Raw genomic sequence first — 23,243 nt, forward strand, 5'->3', positions numbered from 1 at the left:
GTCTCCCATCTCACCATCCTTTCTTATCACATCTGCAAAGTCTCTTTTGCCATGTAAGGTAACAGATTCATAGGTTTCAGAGATTATCATGTGGACATCTTTAAGAGGCTATTCATTATTCTTCCTACCAACCACAATAGCCAAGAATTGGTTGACATGTACTATCATGCATTTTTACCTAAAACATGAATTAGTGTAGCATTTCTGGAGGGCAACTTACCAATATATACTAGTATTTTTTTTTTTATTTTATTGAAGTGTAGTTGATTTACAATGCTGTGTCAGTTTCAGATATACAGAAAAGTGATTCAGCTATATCTGTATATAATCTATATATAGATTGTATCTATCTATATATATAAAACTTGTCACAGAATGTTGAGGAGGGTTCCTTGTGCTGTATAGTATATCCTTGTTGCTTATCTGTCTTATATGCAGCAGTGCATGTGTGTTCATCTCAAGCTCCCGATTTATCCCTCCCCCTCATGTTTCCCCTTCGGTAACCATTAGTTTGTTTTCTGTCGGTCTGTTTCTGTTTTGTAAATAAGTTCATTTTATCAGGCTTTTTTTTAAAGGAAGGCTTAACAGCTAAATTCCCTGTCCTTTTAGATTCCACATATAAATGCTATCATATGCTATTTGTCTCTCTCTGTCTGACTTCCTTCATTTAGTATGACAGTTTCTAGGTCTATCCATGTTGCTGCAAATGGCATTGTTTCATTCCGTCTTGTGGCTTAAGTAATATTCCATTGTCTGTACGTGCCACACCTTCTTTACCCATCTGTCTCTTGATGGATATTTAGGTTGTTTCCATGTCTTGGCTATGTGTACCAATATTTTTAAATGATACTCATTAGCCCAGGAGATTTTTGGATACAGAGATGTATATAATAAAAAATGTCACCATACCATAGTTTTTAATGCTGAAAAACTGAAACTGCAATCATTTATAAATAGGGAATTGAACAAATAAAAGTTCTGCTACACTCATGTATAGAATCTTAAGCAGCAGTTTAAAAGGATGATAATATATTTCCATTCATTATTGAGACTAGCCAAAATTTTTCAGTCTGTCTAGTGATGTGTGCATGTATATTTGGAAGCAACATTCCTAATGGTTAAGATTTTTTAATATTTATACTTTTCTGAACTTTTAATCTATCATGAACATGCATTGGTAATTTTTTAAGACAAGTTGAGCCTATTAAAAGGCAAAAAGGTTCTGGATTTATCTCCCTTCTCTTATGAAAATGGCATTTGTCTTTGGAGGTAAAAACATATCCTGCACAGGCATTTAGTGATTTTATTACACTTTGTACTCTCCATGTACAGAAACTGTAACGATCTCTTACCTAGACCAGGGGTTGGCCCTTGGGCCTAGTCTAGTTACCATTTGTCTATAAATAAAGCTTTATCTGTGCACAGCCATACCCATTTCATTGATATATTGTCTATGACTGCTTTCAAGTTACAATGGCAGAGTTGAGAAGCTGTGACAGAGACCATATGACCCATAATGTCTAAAATATTTACTATGTGACCTTTCAATAAAAACGTTTGCCAACTCCTGCTCTAGGCTTCCTTACTGACGACAATGGCAAAAGTCTTTCTACTGCTTCATTTTTAAACAAATTTTTGTTTATTTATTTATTTGGCTGTGCTGGGTCTTTGCTGCTGCACAGGCTTTTCTGTAGTTGTGGCAAGCAGGGGTCCTCTAGCTGTGTTGCGCAGGCTTCTCTGTGGAGCACAGGGCGTTCGGGCTTCAGTAGTTGCAGCGCCTGGGCTCCGTATGTGTGGCGCATGGGCTTGGTTGTCCCCTGGCATGTGGGATCTTTCCGGACCAGGAGTCAAACCCACGTCTCCTGCATTGGCAGGCTGATTCTTTACCACAGAACCACCAGGGAAGCCCTCTACTGCTTCATTTTTAAGAAATTTTTTTATCAAGGAGTTAGACAGCAGTATGTGAGCGCCTTCCTGTAAGCACTCTTATTTCCTGCTACCCCTCCAAAGTCAGAAATGCATTTTAGGGGGAAGAAACCTCCTTACTTTAGGAAAAAGTTGTCTTTCCTTCTCTGTTTTCTGAAGTTTCCCAGTTTTAGTCTTTCAAAAAGCTCTAGGAGAAAACCTCTTGTGGAATGCTAATTGCGCGTTGAAGAGTGCAAGTTACTGCGTGTGGTACATAACCCCACCCCACTACTGAGCACCCTTGCTCTGCCCAAGCCTGGACATCAAGGCTTTCATCTGATGACCCTGGGATGCCTTGGAGAAGTTTAGTGGGAACATCACTTCTCACTTCCATCAGTTGCCAAGAGGTTAGGTAAATGACCCTCTATTTCAAAAGGCATTTTCCTTTCTAGCTCCTCTACCTTCCCCCAGTGTAAGTGTTCTGGAGAATGTGGAAGCTCCCCAAAAACAATAAATTTGAGCAAGAAGTGATCTGTTCCCAACAGAACACCATGTGTTCTGCCTCACCCGTTTGGGCCTAGATGGCCCTGAATCCCAGGTTTCCTAAGGAAACTGCATTGGTTTTAGGGGGGTCTCGAAAATCGGATGATTCTCCCAAAGATCCAAATTGGCCCCAGAGGTCTGAACCATAATCCTTCTCCCTTACACCTTTATGGAGCCCACTAAATGCTCCAAGGGGAGTCTCCAGATATACACAGAACCAAAGCACTGGGAACCAAATGCAGAAAGGATTAGGATCCAAAGCAAGTCAATATAGGAATGTTCCAAAGCAAAGAGGAAGCATTTGGATAGCTCCTCCCTCCTCTTTAGATGCAAGTGACATTGCTGTCATGGCTTTACCTGTTAGGATAGTAGGTTTCTGATCTCTTCTTCAGAGGACACCTCTATTTATGGGCCCTTGACAAACCACACACTCTTCAGGCTCACCTGCCGAAGGCCAGACATCACCCGCTAGAACCTACGATTACCCCAGCAGAGTCAGCCAGCAGCATCCTCACCCACACTCAGCAACAACACCTCGCCTCACCCTTCCTCTCCATGGCTCCTGTCCCTACTTCAGCTTGCCTGCTTCACCCCCACCTTCTTCACTTCACTCACACTGTTTATTATTTTCTTTGCTAAGCTGAGAAGTTTCTGGAGCCTTGACACCCAGGAGACGTATACGGGGATAATAAATTCAGGAGAGGTCTCTGTGCTCGCCCAGCCACCCCACCCCTGCCGCTGGCCCTGGAATTCCTCGTCAGCAGTTGCTCCTTCCTGTGACTTGCTGCTGAACTCTGCGGCGTGCCCCAGTGAGGCCTCTCAGGATACCTGCTATGAATATTAGCCATTCTTCATCTCCACTGCTGTTCTGTGGCTTTGTTTCAACAGAAGAGAGCTGAAATGGGGTGTGTGCAAGGCTATGAGCGAAGGCTTTTTTTTTTTTTTTTTTTTTTTTTTGAGTGTGTGGGGTTTTATTTCTTTTACAAAGGCTCTGGCCCATAAACAGAGCCAAACCTAGGCTGAGTTCATGAAGGCATGTTGGCTCTGAGCTGCTGCTGGCTTCCCCCCCTCCCACCCCCAACCTAATCTGGATATTTTCTAGCTTGCCTGCCATTGACTGGAGTGAGGGGGTGAGTCGGTTATGTTACTTCAGGGAAGAGAATAAATATTCATAGAGTCCACAACTTTTACTCTGAAACCGTCCTTCTCACAACAGTAGCGCCTTGATAACACAGAGCACTTCTTCAAGTCCTGAAATATTAACCAAATGTGAACCATCAGTCTCCTTATTCACAGAATCTAGACTCGGTGGGTGTCATCAGTAAACATTCACAGAGAGGGGAGTTCTGTCTTAGAACCGTCCTTGGAAGTATGGTATGACCCAAGTATGATCCACGTTCTAGGGTTCATTCAACGGTCATCATATCAGTAGATTGAAACTCCTTCCTCAACCCCAGGCAGCCTGCAGTCAGGCCTCCTCTGGGGTCATCCCGTCTTCCTTCCCGCAGGCCAGGTAACACCTGCCAGCAGCCTGAGGGTAGATACAACCAGGGACTTATAAACTGAGAAATCTGAAACTTTAAAAAAAAAAAAATTAGCCTCCAACTAATAAAAAAAAATTTTTAAATGCTGATATATTTTTAAAGGCGTTTTTTATGCCAAGAGCCTGCTGGCAGAGGAGGACACCTGGGAATTCTGTGTATTATGCACTTGAGATAGCCTCAATCCCAGTGAACACTACTGAGAATTTAAAAGAAACTGGGCTGGTTTCCCAGAGCCCCCTGCCCCCACGGTGGCCCAGGCAGCCCCGGATAAGCACGTGGCCCAGCCCTGCCAGACTCAGACCACGCGGTCATACTTTCTCAGCCAAGACTGTATGTACATGCACATACTAGGTGGCACCTCAGCTTCCTTACCTCTAAGAGAATAACCCGGTCCTAAGGTATGGATGAGGGCAGTGACCAAGCAATAAGCAAATCATTTTGGAGAAGGCAGGGCCTTACTCAAGTTTCTAATCTGGATGGTGCTACTTTTCATGCTGAGAAATAATAGGTTCTTCTACCAGATGCCCAGGGACCATGGAGACATTAGTATGCCCCCTGCCAATGGAAACCCAAAGCTTGCCCTAAGGGTAAAAAAGACATTTGGGGAATGGAAAACGGGCTTGTGTTTTTCCTTTTTTCCAGGAATGTTTTAATGTTCGTTTTCTTTGGGCAAATGTACTTGGGAATAGTCTTGGCCTGGTTACTTGACCAGCTTATTGGGAGGTCCCAGAAATCAGAGTGAAAATCGAAGTCGCTTGTCTTCTCTCACAGCCTTCTGGGGTCCAGCTGACAAATGGGGAGTGAGGAAGGGAGCTTTTTTGCAACGTGAATTATTTATGTCTCAGCCTGCTGCCCACTCCCATTCATTCAGTGGGAGCTGCTTCAGAGAACAGCTCTGTCACCCAGTGGGGATACCACACCTGAAAGAAGAGGGAGCCAGGAAATGCAGTGAACCCCCCCCCAACCCTATACCAGGCACAGAATGGAGATCAGCCACCAGTGGTAAATGGCTGAGTGAGCATTTTCCAGTGGTGCAAAATTAAATTAAGGAAAGGACTCCCAGATTGGCTCCACTACGTGCCAAGTTTCATCCCAGCACACATCATTTCTATAGTAAGTTTTAACTCGTCGAAAAACTACAGGATTATTACGGAAATGCTGACAGGCATGGAGCCAGCCTGTGAAGTCATAATGCCACGTCTCTAATATTCTTACACAGCATGTCCTAATCTGCCACAGCTTTCTTCTCCTTTAGACGGCAGTCCAGTAAATGAAAATTCCTAGAGCACTGCTTCCCTTTCCTCCTCCTTTAGGTGCTATTGCCCCATTTTCCAGCCGTCCTTCCTTGGGAACCTCTTTCAGTCTATTTACATCTTCTGCATAATCAGTGCGTCAAGCTCAGCTGCCTTTTTCTGAGCTGTTCGGCTGTGTGGGGAGAAGAGGAGGGAGAATATGCAAGTCTGAACTCTTGCCTTCTGCCCATTAGGGCTAAGAATTCATGAAAATAAACTCCGGATGTGTAACTCACATAAGTGACAGCCAGCTAATGAAGGCCTGGGTCGGCTTGAGCTATCCTACAAGGAGGTCCACAAATCAAGCTGCTTGCAGACCAGAAATCCTGTTGATTTTCAGCCCTTCCACAGAAAGGTCCAGTGAGTGATGACCATCATGAGTTCAGAGCTTCTTTCTAGACAGGAAACTCAAAGGCAGCCCTGTCCCACCTCCTGTAAGGTGAGCCAGGCTCTTTCACGTACGGTGCAAGGAGGCTGAGGTCAGGGGCCACCAGGCCTCCCGCTTTTCCATCTCCCCTGTTTTCCTCACCTGTTGAACTCAAGCTGTTTCTCTGAGCGAGGCTATTTTAGTTCCAGAAACTCATGTGAAATAGGAGACAACGGTGAGGAATGTCAGTGAGGTCAATTTGACTTAATCGGGGATATCAATGCATGGCAGCTGACAGCTCCACTGACTCCCAGCTGATACAATTTCATATATAATTTGATTTCTTAATGCACACATCTCCCCCGTTCCAAACTTTTATCCTTCTCCTCTTAATGTGGTTGGGGGGAACAAAAGAAACAGAAAAATAGGTGAACCTAGGAGGAAAACCCTCACATATGTGAATCCCACCGGGCTCTGGCTCAGCGTGGACCCGCAGCAGGCTCAGGAATGGAGGCCTGAACACGGTATTCTCTTTCACTGGTTAAGAAGGGATGATAGGGGCTTCCTGTTGCCAGAACTCTCAGTTCCCAAGCACTGCTTCCTCCTCAGCCACCTACCCACCCCAAGACCTGTACGAACTGAGGTCTGCAGAGAGAGAGCACTGCCCTTCCCTGGTGATGGACTACTTCCTGGGCTGGACATTGAGGTTGGGAGGATGGAAATGGTCAGTGTTCGTGTAGCTGGGAGGGAAACAGAAGAAGAGATGCCAGCCCCTCTGGAAGATGCTGTTAATGTGCCCGTGAAAACCCAGGGAGAGGAGGCATGGCTCCTATCGAGCCTCTCTAGAGTGGGGAGTGCAGTTGCATGCCACATGCAAGCGGTGTCCTTGCAGGTGTCACCCGGAGAGACTGCTCACTTTCAGAGAATGACTGATACTCCTCTTACTTTAACAAATGAGAAATGTCCGTGACAGAAAGGAACCCCTGTGACAAGCCAGGTTTTCTCATTAGCAGTGAAACATGGATGATTATTCACCGGGAACATACACAGTGGGAATTCATGTGAGATTCCTTCTTTTGACTCTCGCTGCTGGCCAACCTCAGAGACCACTGTGTACACACAGAGACAAGCGCATAAATGTGTACATAAAAGCACAGGGCTTGCACTCCTTGTGTGCTTAGGGGATACCAATCCTGAGTACAAAGGAAGTTTTTAAGGAGTTATGTGTTTGGTTAAAAGCATTGAAAGACAGATATGTGATGGAAAAGACAGGTGACCTGCAATATGAGTCATTCACTTTAGTTATAATTAGTTTATTTTGGTCTTTACTTTCACTTTCCTAATGAAAGTAGACTTTCCTAAGAGCATTTTCAATCCAAGATGAGTCATTACACACATTCTCTGTGGTCAGTGTCCAGATGTGAAGGGAAATAGAACACCCTATCTAGCAGATGGAGACTGCCTCAGCAAGGAAAGAATATTTAGGACTGTCATAATTAGGATATACATTTAGCAACCTACAGCAAAGATCCAGCTGATACAATACAAAGAGAACAAGAGAGGAATATAGTCCTATCTCACATAGAAGTCCAGAAAATGATGTCCCAGGCATTGTGGCAAGTTACCATGTCACCTAATGACCCAGGCCCCCCAAAAAAAAAAAAAAAAAAAATCACTTTAAATCCTGTTGCTCTACCATCCTGGAATGTTGCCCTCATTGACCTAAGCCAGCCAGTTCACTCCACATACATGCTGTCAATAGCAGGATGGACGAAGGGGTAAGAAAGGCAGGTCTTTTCTTTGAAAGCCATGTCCCAGAAGGTATACATATCACTTTCCTTCTCTTGTCACTGAACGGAATCACACGGCCCACATTTTATTTCAAGGGGTGACGGGAAATGTCTCTCTTCCATGCAGGTATGTCCCTGCCTAGAAACCAAGGGTTCATTTACACTAAGAAGGAAAGGGCAGACATGAGGGGATAACTAGCCATTTCTGCCATACAGAGCAACCACACTGAAGTTGTTACAGTCGAGGGTGACATAAGCGCAGGGAAAGTGATCTCTGACTGCAAGGGAGGTAAATGAATGAAGGAATGAATGAAACTACTAGCAGGAAGTTTTTTTGTGTGTGTTTTTTTTTGTACTTTTTTTTGTACAAAAATAGTTTTGTTTTTTTTAAGTATAGTTGATTTGTAGTGTTATGTTAATGCTGTACAACGAAGTGATTCAATTTTATATATATGTATATACACATTCTTTTTCACAATGGTTTATCATAGGATATTGGATTTAGTTCTTGTCCTGTACAGTAGGATCTTGTTATTTATCCATCCTATAAGCTTATGTCAGCTAACCCCAGCCTCCCACTCCATCTGTGCCTCATAGCCACCACCAATCTGTTCTCTGTCCACGTTTCTGTTTCATAGATAGGTTCATTTATATTGATTTTAGATTCCACATATAAGTGATATCATGTAGAAATTCTTTCTCTTTCTGACTTACTTCATTTGGTATGATAATCCCTAGATCCATCCATGTTGTTTCAAATGACATCATTTCATTCATTTTTATGGCTGAGTAATAGTCCACTGTATACATGTACCACAAATTCTTTATCCATCCATCTGTCAATGGACATTTAGGTTTTTCCATGTCTTAGCTATCATGAATAGTGCTGCTATGAACACTGGGGTGCATGCATCTATTTGAATTATAGTTTTGTTGAGATATAGGCCCAGGAGTGGGATTGCTAGATCACATGGTAATTCTATTTTTAGTTTTCTGAAGAACCTCCATACTGTTTTCCAGAGTGGCTGGACACCAACAGAATTAGGAGGGTTCCATTTTCTCCACACTCTCTCCAGAGTTTGTAACTTTTTGTAGACTTTTTAATGATGGTCATTCTGAATAGTGTGAAGTGGTACCTCATTGTAGTTTTGATTTGCATTTCTCTAATATGTAGCGATGTTGAGCATCTTTTCAAGTGCCTATTGGCCATCTATATGTCTTCCTTGGAGAAATGTCTATTTAGGGCTTCTGCCCATTTTCATATTAGGTTTTTGTTTTTTTGTTGTTGAGTTGTAGGAGCTATTTACATATTTTAGAAATTAAACCTATGTCAGTTACATCATTTGCAACTATTTTCTCATGTGGGTTCTCTTTTCATTTTCTTTTATCATTTCCTTTGCTGTGCAAGAGCTTGTAAGTTTACTAGGTCCCATTTGTTTATTTTTGTTTTTATTTCTATTGCCTTGGGAGACTGATGTAAGAAAACATGTGTATAATTTATGTCAGAGAATGTTTTGCCTATGTTCTCTTCTAGGAGTTTTATGCTGTCACATCTAATGTTTAAGTCTTTAAGCCATTTTGAGTTTATTTTTGTGTGGGGTGTGAGGATATGTTCTGACTTCACTGATTTACATGTGGCTGTCCTGCTTTCCCAACACCACTTAATGAAGAGACTATCTTTTCTCCATTATATATTCTTGCCTCCTTTGTTGAGGATCAATTGACTCTAGGTGTGAATATATGAAAAGCAATATTTTTGAACACTGAGCCGTTTCTGATGATCAATAATTTCATGGTTTTTTTTCTCTTTTTTATGGGTAATTTCATATACATACAAAGTAAACAGAGCAGCATAATGAACCCCAGACACTTGGCACCCAGCTTTAGCAAACAATATCCTGCTGTTCCTATTTTGTTTTTACTGCCATGAACTTCCCACCACTCCCGTACCAACTCATTTTCTTTTAGGTAAAATTTACAATTATTAAAATGCCCAAATTTTAGCCATATAGTTTTGGCAGATATACCTGTATAACCACATCCTTGACTAATATATGTTTGACCACTTGATTTGTTTTTCAGTTTTTTTTCTCTCTTTGCTTCATTCTGGCTAATTTCTATTGCTACATCTTCAATATCACAAATCTTTTTTCCATAATATTTAATCTTCTAATCCTGACTAGTGAAATTTTCATTTTATAAAATATGCTGCATTTCTAGAAATGTATTTGATTCTTTTTAAAACTTCCATTTTCTTACTATGTATATATTTTCCTTTAAATATTTATTTTTAATACCCTGCTTTAATATCTTTGTCTACTAATTTCATCATCCCTGTTATTTCTAGATCTGTTCCCACTGAGTGATTTTTATCTTGATTATGGGTCACATTTTCCTGCTTCTTGACTTATGCAAGTAATATTTGATTGAAAGCTACAAAATGTAAATTTTATACCAAGTGTTTAGATTTTGTTGTCTTCTAGCAATTGTTGGATTTTCTTCTCTTAAGCAGTTAAGTTATTCAAAGTTTAATTTGAACTTTTTGAAGTTTGTTCTGAAGTTTGATTAAGAGCTAGTCTATAGTAGGCTTTACCCTGGGGCTCTTCTAGGATCTCTATTGAGTTCCTCTCATGGTGAACAAGGATGTTGCACTCTGGCTGGTCAGAACTTAAAGCCCTTCTAGCCCTTCTGGAGCTTTGGGAAATAGTAAACTCACAGCTCCCTGGTTGATCTTTAGTCAGTGTAGAGTTTTACTCTATAGGTGCATACATCTTTATTTGGGCAAAGACTTAAAAGGAATTTAGGCATATTTCTGGAGCTCTTTTTCTACATAACACTCTCATTTCCAGAATTCTGCTCAACTTCCAGATGCCTCAACCTCACTGAACTCTGTTTTTTGTCTCACTCATTAGTCCAGATTGTCATGCTCTGCCTGGGATAGTCCTTTTGAATTGTAGCCGCTCAAAAGTTGCTGAACTCTCTAACCCTCAGTACCTGTGAATGTGACCTTATTTGGAAATAGAGTCTGGGCAGATGATCAAGTTAAAATGGTATCATTAGGATAGGCCCTAATCTAATTTGACTGGTGTCATTATAAAGAGGAGAAAAATTGTACACAGAGACAGGCATGCACTCAAGGGAGAAATCCATGCAAACATGAATGAAGAGATTGGAGTGCTGTATCTACAAGCCAAGGAACATCAAAGATTGCCAGGAAACCACCAGATGCTAAAACAGACAGAACAGACTGCCCCCTCACAGCCCACAGAAGGAACTAACACTGTTGACACTTTGATCTCAAACTTCTAGACTCCAGAACTGTGAGACAATAAATTTTTGTCATTTAAGTCTACTAGTCTGTGGTACTTTGTTCTGGCAACCCTGGGAAATGATTACATCCTCCCTACCCTGCAGCTCAGAAGGTCCCTCCAAGCAGGAAGGCAGGGAATTCATTGGGTTCACTAATCTATTTCTTTTCTTTCAGGAATCATAGCTATCTACTGTCTGTTATCTAATGTCCAAAAACAGTAGTTTCATATATTTTTGTCCAGTTTTCTAGGTGTTTATGGCAAGAGAATAAACCCAGTCCTTATTACTCTACCATGCTTTCAAGAATTTTTTTTAGTATACTAATTTCATCACTTTGAGTATGATGTTTCTAGGTGGTTTGTTAACCTTATTGAAACTTTAAGGTTCTCTAAGTTTGGGAGATTTGTTATTTTTCTTTCTTCTGTTTGTCTCATTTTTTCTTTCCTTATTGGGCTTCAGTTACAAATATACTAGACTTCTTTTTCCACAGGTCAGTGGAGCTCTGGTTTTTCTTTTCCTTCTATCTTTTTTCCCTCTGTTCTTCATGTTGGATAATTTCTGCTGAACTATCTTCATGTTCATTGACACTTTCTCCTGCAATCTCCAATTTTCTGTTAGGCCCATCAGATGAAATATCATTTCATTTTTGTTGTTGTTTCAGCTCTAGAATTAGTTTTCATAGTTTATACTTCTTTACTGAGATACTCCATCTTTTCATTATTATGAGCAGACTTTCCTCTAGGTCCTTAAATGTATTTATAATCGCTGCTTTAAAGTCACTGTCCACTTGTTACAACACTTGCATCATCTCAGGATTGGTTTCTCTTGACTGCTGTTTTTCTTGAGGATGGGTTACATTTTTATCTTACATAGTGGTTTTTAACTGTATAATGAAAATCATAGATGATATGCTAGAAAGACTTTAGATTCTGTTATATTCCTCTGAAGAGTGTTTGGTTTTGTTCTAAAAGGCAGTTAAATTGGCTGGACTCAACCTCTGTCTTCCCTGCTGTGGGAGCTGAATTCTCCACTCATGTCAGCTCCTGGCTGCTGCCCTTTTGCTGGGATCCTCTGGGGTCTACTAAAAAGAATTTGGACAGGATTTATACAAATTTTAAGGTTCATCTTAAAGGTAAAATCCTTTAATTTTCCAGGTATTCTAACAGTCCCCAGACACTATCCTCTGACATCTCAAGACAATAAAGTTATACATTTTCCAGCAACTTGGGTCATATGGGGATTGAGAAATTTCCTCAGCAAAAAGCCATTAAATAGCAAATCACTCCTGTTGTAGTTCCTGGGTTTCTAGGACAGACTCCTCTTCTGTTTCTGCCACTGCTTTGGTTACTCTTCAGTGCTCTCCGAGAGTTGTTGTTTTGTGTATTTTGCTGTTGTTGTTTAAGTTTTAAGATAGTCCAACTGAGTTATTCACCATTTTTTGGATGCTACAATCCTTAGTCAGTCCCTTGTTTTCTGGCCAAGATCTATTCCATTCCTGTCTTGCAACATTTAAACCATTCTCATTCACCCTCTTCTTTAATCCTTTATCTTCTTAATAACACAGCTGTTGGTATACTTCTAAAGATTCAAGACCCAGAGGTAAATTCTGTCTTAAAAAAAAAATGTGTACATAGCACTGAATGGGATGTTTTGACTTTGCAGAACACTTTTATTTCCAATTGCACTAACTTGGAATTCCTGATCATTATTAAAACAGGAGTTGGAATGAAGTTTACCTTTAGTTACCTGGGCTCAGAGAGTGGATATGTTTGGTTTATTGTTTTCATTTGGAAAAAAAATAAAATAAAACCACTTATTCATTCCACAAGCTCAGTTACTTGCTAGCAACTTGTTTCTTTAATCCCTTTCCTTTCTGGATTCCCATGACATCACATCGTCTCAATTTTTCTCCTATATCTTAGACCCCTCTATTGCCTCCTCTCCCTTCTTCAATCAATGAACATTAGAGTTCTCCCACTGTCTTCTCCTGAGACCTGGCCTCTTTTCACTGAAGACTTCTTCCACACATCTATGAGACTGGTTCCCAAAATCTGTCTCCAGTTCTTACCACTGACTTCCATTTTAATCATATCAATGAATTTTTCCATCCTTTGATTCTGTCACAACCTTTATAGTCAATATGCTTAAAACTGAATTTATCCATTGCTAGGGGTGTAAATAAGGAATAGCTTCTTTTCCTGATTTACTTGCTTCTGTTTACAATTCCACTAGTGTTCCAGTCTCTTCAGCTTCTCTTGTTTGTCTCCATCCACTTCCACTCACATCCTGTCAGAGCTACCTTTGCAAATATGTCTCTTATCTTGCCATCTCTAAACTGATATCCAAGATTCTTTCACCCAAGCCAGTACTTCTTAGAAAGAACCACCTTAATGATTCTTCTAAAGCCAGCCTAGATCACCCCTCTCTTCAGAAACCTGCAGAGGTTCCCAAAAGACCGTATTTTGTCCTTTAAGATCCTGTCTATTGCAACTCCTACCACCAGCATCATCTTTGTTCCCCATGTTCCAATCAAGTCAGCATAGTTTTTTCTCTAAGACACATCACCAGTTTTTTCATCTTTGTACCTTTGCTCATACTGTATCTTCTAGACTGCACTCCTCTTCTACTATCCATGATCTCCGTTTTTCTTAGTCCTCAATAACCTCCATATGTAACTTCCCTTCCAGGAGACTTTCATCAGCATAGTTCAATTTTACTACATATTGATCTAAACAATATAGACTGACTAATTCTTCTTTGCCCTTTACACTGGTATATCTGAGAAGAGGGGAGAGAACAATGAGTTTGAGATGATGTTGAGAACCTAAAAGCACCTTAAAAATCCTCTAATTCACTGGTTACCAATAAAAGAATCTTCTTATGCAGAAGCCCAGTATATTAATTCTGCTGTAATTGAAATGAGGATCAGTCAGTTCAGTTCAGTTCCTCAGTCGTGTCCGACTCTTTGTGGCCCCATGAATCACAGCATGTCAGGCCTCCCTGTTCATCACAAACTCCTGGAGTTTACTCAGTCTCATGCCTATCGAGTTGATGATGCCATCCAGCCATCTCATCCTCTGTCATCCCCTTCTCCTCCTGCCCCCAATCCCTCCAAGCATCAGGGTCTTTTCCAATGAGTCAACTCTTCGCATGAGGTGGCCTAAGTATTGGAGTTTCAGCTTCAGCATCATTCCTTCCAATGAACACCCAGGACTTATCTCCTTCAGGATGGACTGGTTGGATCTCCTTGTAATCCAAGGGACTCTCAAGAGTCTTCTCCAACACCACAGTTCAAAAGCATCAATTTTTCAGTGCTCAGCTTTCTTCACAGTCCAACTCTCACATCCATACATGACCACTGGAAAAACCATAGCCTTGACCAGACGGACCTTTGTTGGCAAAGTAATGTCTCTGCTTTTTAATATGCTATCTAGGTTGGTCATAAATTTCCTTCCAAGGAGTAAGCGTCTTTTAATTTCATAGCTGCAGTCACCATCTGCAGTGATTTTGGAGCCCAAAAAAATTAAGTCTGCCACTGTTTCCACTGTCTCCCCATCTATTTCCCATGAGGTGATAGGACCAGATGCCATCATCTTAGTTTTCTGAATGTTGAGCTTTAAGCCAACTTTTTCACTCTCCTCTTTCACTTTCATCAAGAGGCTTTTTCGTTCCTCTTCACTTTCTGCCATAAGGGTGGTGTCATCTGCATATCTGAGGTTATTGATATTTCTCCCGGCAATCTTAATTCCAACTTGTGCTTCTTCCAGCCCAGAATTTCTCATGATGTACTCTGCATATAAGTTAAATAAGCAGGGTGACAATATACAGCCTTGATGCACTCCTTTTCCTATTTGGAACCAGTCTCTTGTCCCATGTCCAGTTCTAACTGTTGCTTCCTGACCTGCATACAGGTTTCTCAAGAGACAGGTCAGGTGGTCTGGTATTCCCATCTCCTTCAGAATTTTCCACAGTTTATTGTGATCCACACAGTCAAAGGTTTTGGATAGTCAATAAAGCAGAAATAGATGTTTTTCTGAAACTCTCTTGATTTTTTGATGATCCAGCAGATGTTGGCAATTTGATCTCTGGTTCCTCTGCCTTTTCTAAAACCAGCTGGAATATCTGGAAGTTCTCGGTTCATGTATTGCTGAAGCCTGGCTTGGAGAATTTTGAGCATTAGTCCCAAACCCCATCTAGAAAACCCAGATTCCCTATCAAGTTTCCCCAACCCTCTCCCCCTCCCCATACCTCTGCAAAACCTTAGGGCCCCAAGGAACACCAATTTGAAAAGTGTTGATTAAATCAAAAGCTCTCATTTATAGATTGGAAAACAGAAACCAGAGAACCTTATCAAAATCTAGAGTTCTCTTTTGAGAGTCATGTATCTGTGTAACTACATGTGAAGTAACAAAACTGCTTTTCCTTTCAAAACTTCCTACAAAACAGATCTTCACCCTGATATGTTTCAGAGTGAGAAGCATTACTGTGAAGGTAGCTTCTTAAATACTCAAAGTCTTAGTCACTGCTCCTCAAGAGTCTTCCTCACATTCAGTTTCAGAAACTCCACATCCATGGCAGCCCTCATACTCACTAGGAGCACCAAGCTGGAAGGCCCTAGAAATGGGTCCTACATGCAGGACCCAGATGGCCTGGCTGTACAGTCTGACCTCTGATTCCAGGAAAGAAAAAGGATTTTAAATGTAACTGTTATGCAAATGTGCCATTTAGCTGACTAAGATTTCTGGCTCCTGGATAAGTAACTTTATCAGCCATAGAAAATAGCCTGTGGCTGCTACCACTCCTTTCCCTGCCTAAATGGTCTCTCAGAAAACTAATCCTAATGGAGTTGGAAAAATGAAGATTAGAGCTAAATTGAGAGGTTCCCTGGCCAAATATCTCCTGTTTCCTTGGGAAGAGCAAGGTTCTTATTTTTCAATTTGGAATCTAGTCAGCCTCACCGCACTCTGTCCACAACAATCAAATAAAGCAATTGTTGCAGCCAGCATCTCAACAGCATATGGCACTTTTTCTTCTTTAAAGCAGATGGGATAGGAAGACATAGATCTGTAGATCTGTCTGTTTCAGTAAGTCAAAGAAGCTGTACTTGTTTCAAACTTCAGTTTTGAAATCATGCTATTTGCCTAAACAAACATACAGCTTCCCTGCCTTTTATTAGAAAACTAAACCAACGTCTGACTCCAGAAGACATTTGGGACTGGAGGGAGTGGGTGCTGCTGGGTCCCTAGAGGTCCCCAATGGCTTGATCTCTATGCACCTCTCCCCAAGGCCATTCACACCCTCATTTCATAACAGGAGTACAGTGACACCACCATGAACCTCATGGCATATAGATGCCTAGATGCTACCAGAAGCATGTGGGGAACCTGCTCCTCTGAGATGGTGATCCAGGTCAGGTGAGAGCTGGGTCAGCACAACAGGTAGAAACTCCATCCTACTGGATGCCTTGGATCCACGGGTGATCTGGAAACCCCTGTTCCCTAAATGTATCAATTAGTTACCTCACCCCACCCCTGAAGATGCATTAAAATAAACCCCCAAGACACAGTGGCTTAAAATAACAATCATTTATTCTTACTGATCTTCCTTAGTTCGGCTGATCTAAACTGGGTTTGGCTAGAGTGACTTGGCTCTCCACATTTCTCTCATCTTCCCCTTGGGACCATCAGGCCAGTCCAGGCATGTTCTTCTGCAGTGATGCCAAAGGCACAAGAGCACGAGCAGAAACTCACCAGGTCTCTCGAGGTCTGGGATTGAAACCGACACCCAGCACATCTGCTGCCTCAGTTATTTTATTATGGAAAAATACACGGAATTTCCAGTTTTAACCATTTTTAAGTGTAGGACTCAGTGGCATGAATTATACTCTTACTGTTGTACAACCTCACACTATCCATCTCCAGAACTTCTTCATCATCTTAAACATGAACCCAAACCGTTAATAATAATACTCCATGGCCTCCTTCCTCCAGCCCCTGGTAATTACAATTCACTTTCTGTTTCTACAGATTTGGCTCCTCTAGGCGTCTCATGTAAGGGGAATCATACAATATTTGCCCTATGCTATCTGGCTTCCTTTACTTAATGTTTTCAAGTTTAATCCATGTTGTCACATGTATCAGAATTTTATTCCCTTTTAAGGCTGAATAATATTCATCATATATATTGATCACATTTGTTTATCAATCCATCTGTTGATGGCCCTCTGAGTTGTTTTCACCATTTGGCTATCATGAATAATGCTGCCATGGACACTGGTGTACAAATATCTATTCAAGTCCTGCTTTCACATCTTTTGGATATGTAGCCAGAAGTAGAATAGTTCAGTTCAATTCAGTTGCTCAGTCATGTCTGACTCTTTGCAACCCTATGAACCACAGGACGCCAGGACTCTCTGTCCATCACCAACTACCAGAGTCTACCCAAACTCATGCCCATTGAGTCGGTGATGCCATCCAGCCATCTCATCGTCTGTCGTCCCCTTCTCCTCCTGCCCCCAATCCCTCCCAGCATCAGGGTCTTTTCCAATGAGTCAACTCTTCGCATGAGGTAGCCAAAGTATTGGAGTTTCAGCTTCAGCATCAGTCCTTCCAATGAACACCCAGGACTGATCTCCTTTAGGATGGACTGGTTGGATCTCCTTGCAGTCCAAGGGACTCTCAAGAGTCTTCCCCAACACCACAGTTCAAAAGCATCAATTCTTCGGCACTCAGCTTTCTTTATAGTCCAACTCTCACATCCATACATGACTACTGGAAAAACCATACCCTTGACTAGACGGACTTTTGTTGGCAAAGTAATGTCTCTGCTTTTTAATATGCTACCTAGGTTGGTCATGACTTTCCTTCCAAGGAGTGAGCGTCTTTTAATTTCATGGCTGCAGTCACCATCTGCAGTGATTTTGGAGCCCCCAAAAATAAAGTCAGCCACTGTTTCCACTGTTTCCCCATCTATTTGCCATGAAGTGATGGGACCAGATGCCATGATCTTAGTTTTCTGAATGTTGAGCTTTAAGCCAACTTTTTCACTCTCCTCCTTCACTTTCATCAAGAGGCCTTTCATCAAGAACTAAAGTTCTTCTTCCCTTTCTGCCATAAGGGTGGTGTCATCTGCATATCTGAGGTTATTGATATTTCTCCCGGCGGTCTTCCAGCCCAGCGTTTCTCATGATGTCCTCTGCATATAAGTTAAATAAGCAGGGTGACAATTTACAGCCTTGCTGTACTCCTTTCCCTATTTGGAACCAGTCTGTTGTTCCATGTCCATTTCTAACTGTTGCTTCCTGACCTGCATACAGGTTTCTCAAGAGGCAGGTCAGGTGGTCTGGGATTCCCATCTCTTGAAGAATTTTCCACAGTTTATTATGATCCACACAGTCAAAAGCTTTGGCATAGTCAATAAAGCAGAAATAGATGTTTTTCTGGAACTCTCTTGCTTTTTCGTTAATCCAGTGGATGTTGGCAATTTGATCCCTGGTTCCTCTGCCTTTTCTAAAACCAGCTTGAACATCTGGAAGTTCATGGCTCTCATATTGCTGAAGCCTGGCTTGGAGAATTTTGAGCATTAATTTACTAGCATGTGAGATGAGTAGAGAAGTAGAATAACTGCTGAGTAATTCTAAATTTTTTTTAGGAATTTTGATATTGTTTTCCACAGTGGCTGCACCATTTTACATTTCCACCAATAATACACAAGCATTATAATTTTCCCACATCTTTATCAACTCTAGTTAATTTTTTTTCTCATTTTTACATAATAGCCATCCTAATGGTCATAAAGTGGTATCTCATTGTAGTTTTGATTTGTGTTTCTATAGCAATTAGTGATGCTGAGCATCTTTTCACATACTTATTAACATTTGCCTATCTTTGAAAAATGTCTATTCAAGTATTTTGCTCATTTTTAAATTTGGTTGGTGGTTTTTGTTGAGTTGTAGGAATTCTTTCTACATTCTTTATATATTAATCTCTTATCAGATCTGATTTGTAAATATTTTCTCCATTTGTGTGAGTCACCTTTTCACTCTGTTATATCCTTTCATTCATTCATGTTTTTCTTTAAGCAATGTTTTTTAATTTTCAGTGTACAGGTCTTTTCCCTACTTGGTGTAGTTTATTCTTTTTTTTTTTCATTTATTTTTATTAGTTGGAGGCTAATTACTTTATAATATTGTAGTGGTTTTTGTCATACATATACACCATGGAATATTACTCAGCCATTAAAAAGAATTCATTTGAATCAGTTCTAATGAGATGGATGAAACTGGAGCCCATTATACAGAGTGAAGTAAGCCAGAAAGATAAAGACCAATACAGTATACTAACGCATATATATGGAATTTAGAAAGATGGTAATGATAACCCTATATGCAAAATAGTTTATTGTTAAGTATTTTATTCTTTTTGATAGTCATATAAATGGAATTGTTTTCTTTTTAAATGCTATTTATTATTTTGTCTGCTCTGCATCTTTGTAGCTGCACATGGACTTTCTCTCGGTTACGGCAAGCAGGAGCTACTCTCTACTCTCGAGTTGCAGTGTGCAGGCTTCTCACTGTGGTTTCTCTTGTTGCAGAGCATATGCGCTAGGAGCGTGGGCTCAGTTTAGTTGTGGTACAGGGGGTTAGCTGTCCTGCAGCATGCGGAATCCTCCAAGACCAGGGATTGAACCTGTGTCCCTCGCATTGGCAGGCAAATTCTTAACCACAGGACCACCAGGGAAATCCTGGAATTGTTGTCTTAATTTCCTTTTCAGATTTTTCATTTCTAGTGTTTGTTAGTAGCCATTTTATCAGCCAGAGTAGTCACATGGCCAAAACTAAAGTCAGGAGGAGGGGAAGTACAGTCCACCCATCATGGGAGGGCCCTGCAAAGTTACACTGCAGAGTGAGTCCACATAGAGAAGAGTGAAAAATTGGGTCCTGTAATGATATTCCAGACTGAACTTCTGAGGGTCAATTTTAGTGTTGTTTTTCCAGGGCCCTTCTGCAAAGCAGTCTGTTGCTACTACTTCAACCTACACAACCACACTGAAAATGTAAAAAGGTGAGGAAATAACGGGAGTAAGCAGACAATGGAAGGAGGTATCAAAGTGCCTAAATACTGAGTTGGCCAAACACTCAGACAAACTTTTTGGCCAACCGAATAAATTATTGGTGCCCAGCCAGACAAGTAGTAGGTATGGAGGAAAGAACAGAAAGCAATGAGTCAGATAGAAGGTTTGGCTTTGATCTTGGAACGGTCTCTTAACACTTCTTTTTTTTTTTTCCATTTATTTTTATTAGTTGGAGGCTAATTACTTTACATCATTGTCTCTTAACACTTCTTAACATCTCTGGGCCTCTGGCAGTAAGCTAGATCATCTCTTTAAAGACCTTTCCTGTGTTAACACTGCCATCTTATAAAAATCCTAACAGTGCTGCCCCCAGAACACAGGACAAGTCAATGTCAGGAGATCCATTCCCCATACAGATCCATAAGGACACACGTCCGTGCAGGTGACCATCTGTGTGTCTCACTGATTCCCCTCTTCTCCCTACATCTCAGCTTTATTGGTGTGCTTTTTTGCATCCCATACCAGTTGAGATCTCCTTAAAAAAGAGAAGACAGTCATAACTTACTTAACTGTCCCCAGAACACTAGGCATCAAATACATATTTTTTTTCATTTATTTTTATTAGTTGGAGGCTAATTACTTTACAATATTATAGTGGTTTTTTTAAGTGAACTGTGCAGTCCATGGGGTCACAAAGAGTCGGACACAACTGAGCAACTGAACTGAACTGAGTAAAAAACCTCTAGTATCTTTACTTTGAATGATTTATCTTGTGTTTTGAAATTTTCAAATAATTTTTCTCTGGAAGCTAAATTTCTGGATTCAGTCATAACAGCAAATTCAGCAAGTACAAATTTAGAGGTAATGAGTTTTCTCTCACAATTGCAGTTTATTTTACTAATTTTATGCTGCTAAATAGACACCCTATCTCAGTTTAATATTTCAGAATTTTAATGTAACAAAGTAAGTTAAATGACTGTGTAATAAGTATGACATTGTACATGTCCAATGCAGGCTTAGTTGTCAGAAGAGCTGTCAAAAGACCAAAGTTCTTGACTTACAGAGAAATGAGATCAGGGTTTAAAATTGTTTTTCTAGTCTCTGTTGAAAATTTGGGGCTTGAAAATCACATAAAGAGTAAAATGGAGGCAAACATTAGACATTTACCAATTAAAGTTTGATTCTTAATCACCACTATTTAGTACATGGGGTTTTCCCGCAAAACATTGCATTTGAAGAAGTGACTTCTTTCAGTATAAGAGCATGTTATACAAAGTGAAGTAAGTCAAAAGGGGAAAGACAAATATTGTATATTAATATGTGTACAAGATGGTACTGATGAACCTATTTGCAGGGCAGCAATGGAGATGCAGACATGGAGAACAGCCTTGTGGACACAGTGGGAAAGGAGAGGGTGGGATGAATGGAGAGAGTAGCATTGAAACATAATATTGCCATATGTAAAACAGACAGCCAGTGGAAATGTGTTCTTATGACACAGGGAGCTCAACCCAGTTCTCTGTGACAACCTAGAGGGGTGGGAGATGGGAGGCGGGCTCAGGAGGGGACATATGTATACCTGTGACTGATTCATGTTGATTTATGGCAGAGGCCAACACAATATTGTAAAGCAGTTATCCTACAATTTTTAAAAATGTCATAGGAACTAATTAATCTGTGAAATCACATTTAATGAGTAAATCTTAATTGTGTCATTTTTTTAAAATTATTACTGGGACATAGATTAAAATAGGTACTTCATGTTCCCCAGGACTTTTTCCTTTAGTTGAATGAGTAATAGTCACTTTCCCAGTATCCCAGAGAACAGAAACATCTCCTATTTGCTTGGGAATGTCCTAGGGAAGTGACACTGAATGTATGGCCTCAAAATCCATGGACACAGTCAAGCAGCTCATCAGGAATGTGTCCTTTTTGGCTGTATCCATGACTTAACCTCTCCTCTCCTCTCCTTCTAGGCTGCCCTGTCAAAGGCGACCCTCCTCCCAATATTACCTGGTTCCACGGTGAGCAGCCAGTGGCCAATGTCACAGGACTGATGTATCATATCTTGGCAGCTGGACAGATTCTCCAGGTTGCAAATCTTAGTGGCGGATCTCACTGGGACTTCAGCTGCCTTGCTCAGAATGAGGCAGGAATGCTCGTGCAGAAGGCCTCTTTAGTGATCCAAGGTAAGAAACCCTTCAGGACCTGGGTGCCAGGCTTGCTTCTTAAAAAAGAGAGTCTACTTGGGAATCTAATTTTCTAGCAGAACAAAGTGATTTCTGATCCCCAGTGGTTCTTAACAGTGTGAAAATGGAAACCCAACCATGTTGTCATACCATGAGACTCTCTCCAGAAAAGCCACTTGTCTGCATCTCAGCAGAACCTGGAAAAGTCAGTGCTACTTTCATAGATGTGCCCTTCTGCTCATCATGTTACTGCTGCTTAGGACCAAGGAGATAGTGCCATATAGGAGAGCAGACGTTTCTTTTATGCTGGCCCAACCACTAAAGAACACACATACTTGCCTGTTAGGAAAATATAAGTTTTCTCTGTTGGGTTGGTTTAACATTTCCTCTTGATGTGAACCATGTGGTTACTGTCCCCTGCCTTGGAGAGCCGGGGCTGGCACCAGGATTGGTGGGTCACGCAGAAGTCTTCACTGCAGTCACATGTCGAGTGCTCGCCTGGCCCCCGCCCTGTGGTCTGTCCACGCTCAGACTGAGGAGTCTGTGTAGCTCACACATTCATGTGCCAGGCACACGGGCGGGTCCAAGAGCCTTTGGATGGAGCCTGCATTCACGGCCCCAAGAAAGGGTAGCAAATGAGCCCAGAAGAGTGGGAAAGGAGCCCAAACTGTCCTTGTTATAGAAACTAAGTGAGGCCTTTGAGTTTTTCATAGGCTGGTCCTACCTGTGGCCTGTATGTAATACTTATAAGGAAAGCAAAATTCTGCTGCATGTATCCTAAAATGGAGGTTTCCGTGGGAAGGGCCAGAGTTCGTTCCAGAACAGCACATGAGGATGGAGATTTTTCTGAGTCTGTAGGTTTTCCCCTTAAACACCCTCCACCACCATTTGGCCTTCCAATAGGAAAGTCAGTGTTGTGTTTTCTTGTCAGCCAGCCAGTCCCTGCTAAAAACCAGAAGGCAGTGTCCCTCTGCAAGTTTTGTAAAACACAACTGTACAAATAAGCACTCAAAATTTACCAGCCCACAGTTATTTTTAACAGTTCTCTTACCAGTGAGTCCCAGACCCCCCAATAGAAAACCCAAAGAAATGGTCTTTCTGGCTGACGTCATAATCTCCATAAATGAATATTCTCTGAATAGACTATTTTTCTGTAACATATACAAAGTCCAGCTCTAATATGAACTTTTAAATATCATTGTTGAGTATCTCTTGTATTTTTATATCTCTTT

The 23,243-nt window shown here is 41.0% G+C and overlaps 1 protein-coding gene across 5 annotated transcripts in view; it reads left to right on the plus strand.

Annotated features, from left to right (window-relative positions):
- The window catches only part of ADAMTSL1 (ADAMTS like 1), a 1,044,920-nt gene that overhangs the window by 978,809 nt on the left and 42,868 nt on the right, over positions 1-23,243 (plus strand). For all 5 annotated transcript variants that reach the window (XM_070480552.1, XM_070480554.1, XM_070480555.1 and 2 more), the window contains one exon: positions 21,799-22,011. In XM_070480552.1, the coding sequence (XP_070336653.1) occupies positions 21,799-22,011 (213 nt within the window). The remainder of the gene's footprint in view (positions 1-21,798; positions 22,012-23,243) is intronic.

The sequence above is a fragment of the Odocoileus virginianus genome, chromosome 18 (genome assembly GCF_023699985.2).
Source record: "Odocoileus virginianus isolate 20LAN1187 ecotype Illinois chromosome 18, Ovbor_1.2, whole genome shotgun sequence".
NCBI lineage: Eukaryota > Metazoa > Chordata > Mammalia > Artiodactyla > Cervidae > Odocoileus > Odocoileus virginianus.